At 36.7% G+C, this 3,543-nt stretch overlaps 1 protein-coding gene across 2 annotated transcripts in view; it reads right to left on the bottom strand.

Moving 5' to 3' along the window:
• Positions 1-2,275: 2,275 nt before the first annotated feature.
• Positions 2,276-3,543, bottom strand: part of lin7b (lin-7 homolog B (C. elegans)) — a 6,806-nt gene continuing 5,538 nt past the window's right edge. For both annotated transcript variants that reach the window (XM_014020961.1, XM_014020960.1), the window contains exon 6: positions 2,276-2,609. Coding sequence is in view for 1 of the 2 variants with exons in the window: in XM_014020960.1 (XP_013876414.1) it covers positions 2,588-2,609 (22 nt within the window). In the remaining variant the exon portion in view is untranslated. The remainder of the gene's footprint in view (positions 2,610-3,543) is intronic.

The raw sequence follows: 3,543 nt of genomic DNA, 5'->3' as shown, positions 1-3,543 counted from the left end.
CTGAAGAAGTCTCTTGGAGAGACGAAACGTTTCATTAGAGAAGAACCCGTCCAGAGGACCTATACAATTTTTTTCTTTTTAAACAATTCGAACTGTTTTTTTATTCTAGATTTTTTTATATTCAAAACTTTTTTCCGTAGAACCTCTAATAACACGTATATGTATTAATTTTATCCCATAAATTCCATCTTTCATGCATWTTCTACTCAGTGTGGTACTTCTTGTCACATCACACTTTTCACACGCAAATGAAGTGCATCTGCCACAGTTTCCTGAGTCCTGCAGGGTCCTGCAGCATGGCCAGGACCTCTGCTACAGTGCAGGACTTGCCTAAGGAAAAAAAAGCACATACATGATATATATTTTTTTATTTGGACCTATTATTTTATGAAAAATGTTTATATAAAAAACATACCATGGGTGAAAGGGGATTTATTTGTGGACTGGTATTCCCTACTTTGTGGGACAGTTTTTGGCACTCGTACTTGTGGGGACCTAATGTTACATATAGGGCTCTGACTGGTATGGGGACCTGAATCTTGTCCCCATAAGGGGAAACACCGCTGGTGGGTCGGGTTTAAGTTTACGGCTAAGGTGTGAATTGAGTTTAGGTTAGTTTTAGGGTCATGTAGGTAACTGTGAGGTTAGCCTTAGGGTTGGCGGTCAGGGTTAGGCTGTAGAAAATAATGGAAGTCAATGCCAGGTCCCCATAAAAATAGCTGTATCAGATTGTGTGGTATCTTTTACAAGCTACACACACAGGCCTTGAATACCTAAGGATTTATTTAGCTAGGAAGAGTATCCTAAGAAGGCTAAAATAAGACATTGTACATCATTCTGCAATTTGAATTAAATTAGACACAATCCTGCAGAAGTGTTTTCCTTTAGTTAGCGACAAGCTATTTACCCATTGGCAACTTTTGTTGCCACTTACAGAAATAAGCCCATTAAAAAWATATACTGTGTATTTATTCTAGGTACAATTTTTTGGGGGGGAGGGTTATTCTAGAGACTTGAAAGATTAAATAATTATGAATATGTCTGAGGGAATATCATAAGAAATTTTATGAAACTGACCTCTTTCCAGGATGATTTGATCTTCCATGTCTTCAGCCGGAAGGAACAGGAAGCATGATTTTATGCGAGAGGAAATACTTGGAAACACTTTTTTCAAAATCAAAACCTTTGTCTAAGTTGTCTACTAGTGTATAAGTGGAAAATGTTGCATAAATACCTTTGAGATTTTTTTTTTTTACTTAGTCAAAAATGACAGTGACACACTTTGGCAGCTGTTGTCCGTGGGGTAAAATGTGTTAAGAGTTTCCCTCACACAGCCAAAAGTAGTGAGAAAAGTGTCTTTTTTCATTATTTGTAAGCCATAATAATCAAATTTACAAGATTTAAACTATTTCCCTCTGTGTAATAAATCTATGTAGTATACGAGTTTCACTTTCAGAACTGACTGACAAAAAACGTAACTTTTTCATGATCTGATTTTTTGAGCTGCACCTGTACATTCAGTTATTTCCAGTATTCAAGGTCGGCGAGGTCTATTCGTCCTTTACACTTGCTTTTCTATTGACTTTTATATACAAACATATTTAAAAATGAGTTTTATTGGCATTTTATGTTATGTTTTACATTACTGGATGTAGGAATGACTGCAGAGATGGAGCACAGGCAGTTTGTGTAACACTGTTCACACTGAGCTCAGGTAAATTATCTAAATTACACTAAATGCTTCTGAACAGTTTCATCACAAGTTTTCCCTCATCATGTCGAGGACACTCTCTGGAGTATTTTCCTGCAGTCTATCTGGTGCCGCAGCCTTCAGGAGACCAGCTGACCCTCATTCAGACCTGCAGTGATGAAGACAGGAAGATGGGTGGTTCCTGTGGGAGGACTGGGTCTGGGTTACTTACTGGACCAGGGTCCAGCTGGGTTCATCGTTCTTCCTGTTTGCTGTTCTGACTGAGCCGATCCAGTTGGATGATGTCACAAGTTCCGACCTTGAGGAGGGGTGTGGACAACTGGGCAGGCCAGGTGAGCTGTCTTCATCTCATTTGTAGGTCTGTATTTTAGCTGAGTCAGGTGGATTTTAAAATAAAGAGCTGCTGGTGCTTTTTAGGATTTTAACAATGCAAAGTTTTTTGTAATCTCTGGAGAGGTTAAAAACAGAAATGTCATAATTTAATTATTTTCGTAGCTCATAACATATTTTCCTAATAGTACAAACACAGAGCAGAATAAAAAAAATTAAACCAAACAACGGGGCTCAGTTTGAGGCAGATTTAAGGTTAAAATTTATTTCATGGACAATTATTCAAACACATAAATACAGAACCTCTCCATGTGTCCGTCAGGTCAGGCTAACAGTTCTGCTTGTAGCTGCGAGGTATGATGGACGAGCAGCAGACTGGGACTGGTTGATGCACTGGAACATTAAATAACAGGAGATACAGGAGGAGGAGAGGAACCCTAACTGCAGCTACTTTGGTTCTTCTTCATTTCTTTGCCTCTGTCGTCCCTGGAGAGTCGGGACAGTCAGGAGAGTCGGGTGCTGAGATGGGTACAGCTATTGGATAAGTCAACCCCTGGACTCTAGAGACCTGAAAAAAAAAAAAAAAAAGAAAGATAAGGTCGTTCAATGAAAAGCCTTGCATTCCTTAAATGAACACATGTCGCCCACAACTTTTAATGCCAGAGTTTACATTCACATGATTTTATAATGACTTTTAGAAATTAGTGTTTTTTTAGCAACAAATAAAAAAATCAAAAATATTCATGCCTTTTAGAGTGACTGTCAAACTATTTATTCTTCTGTTGCCAAAAAGAAACTACTGTCTGCAGTCGATCACGATCACTAACAGACACTGAACAGGCCTTGTTCTTGTCAAATTAAATACTTCAGCACCACCTTTTAAAGATTGATATAAATGTCTGAATATATTATGTATGTATAATTGTGGATCAGAATAAAAAAAATCTGACCTTCCTGCATGTGAAAAGTTGCATTAATATTATTATTATTAGTAATAAATCTAGACAGGGAACAGTGGTGACTGAGTCAGACTGTGGAACTAATAGTAGAAGTAGTAATAGTAATGGTAGTTACTAGTAATCATAGTGGTAATAACAATAGTGTCAGTAATGGTAATAATTGCATTAATAGTAGTAGTAGTAGTAGTAGTAGTAGTAGTAGTAGTAGTAGTAATAGTAGTAGTAGTAATAATAATAACAGCAGTTGTAGTAGTAATAATAGTAGTAGTATAGTATGTTTTTGTCCTGTGTGTGTCTTCTTGAATTGGTGTTCTTAAATGTAATTTCATTCTGCTCCGTACAATGACAATAAAGATATCAACATCATCATCATAGTAGTAATAGTAGTAGTAATAATAGTAGTATAGCAGTAGTACTATTAATAGTAGTAGTAATAGCAGTAGTATAGCAGTAGTAGTACTAATAGTAGTAGTAATAACAGTAGTATAGCAGTAGTACTATTAATAGTAGTAGTAATAGCAGTAGTATAGCAGTAGTAGTACT

Source organism: Austrofundulus limnaeus, unplaced genomic scaffold (genome assembly GCF_001266775.1).
Source record: "Austrofundulus limnaeus strain Quisiro unplaced genomic scaffold, Austrofundulus_limnaeus-1.0 Scaffold274, whole genome shotgun sequence".
Lineage (NCBI taxonomy): Eukaryota > Metazoa > Chordata > Actinopteri > Cyprinodontiformes > Rivulidae > Austrofundulus > Austrofundulus limnaeus.
Note: the sequence above shows the minus strand (reverse complement) of the source record. Positions and strands in the feature narration are given on the sequence as shown.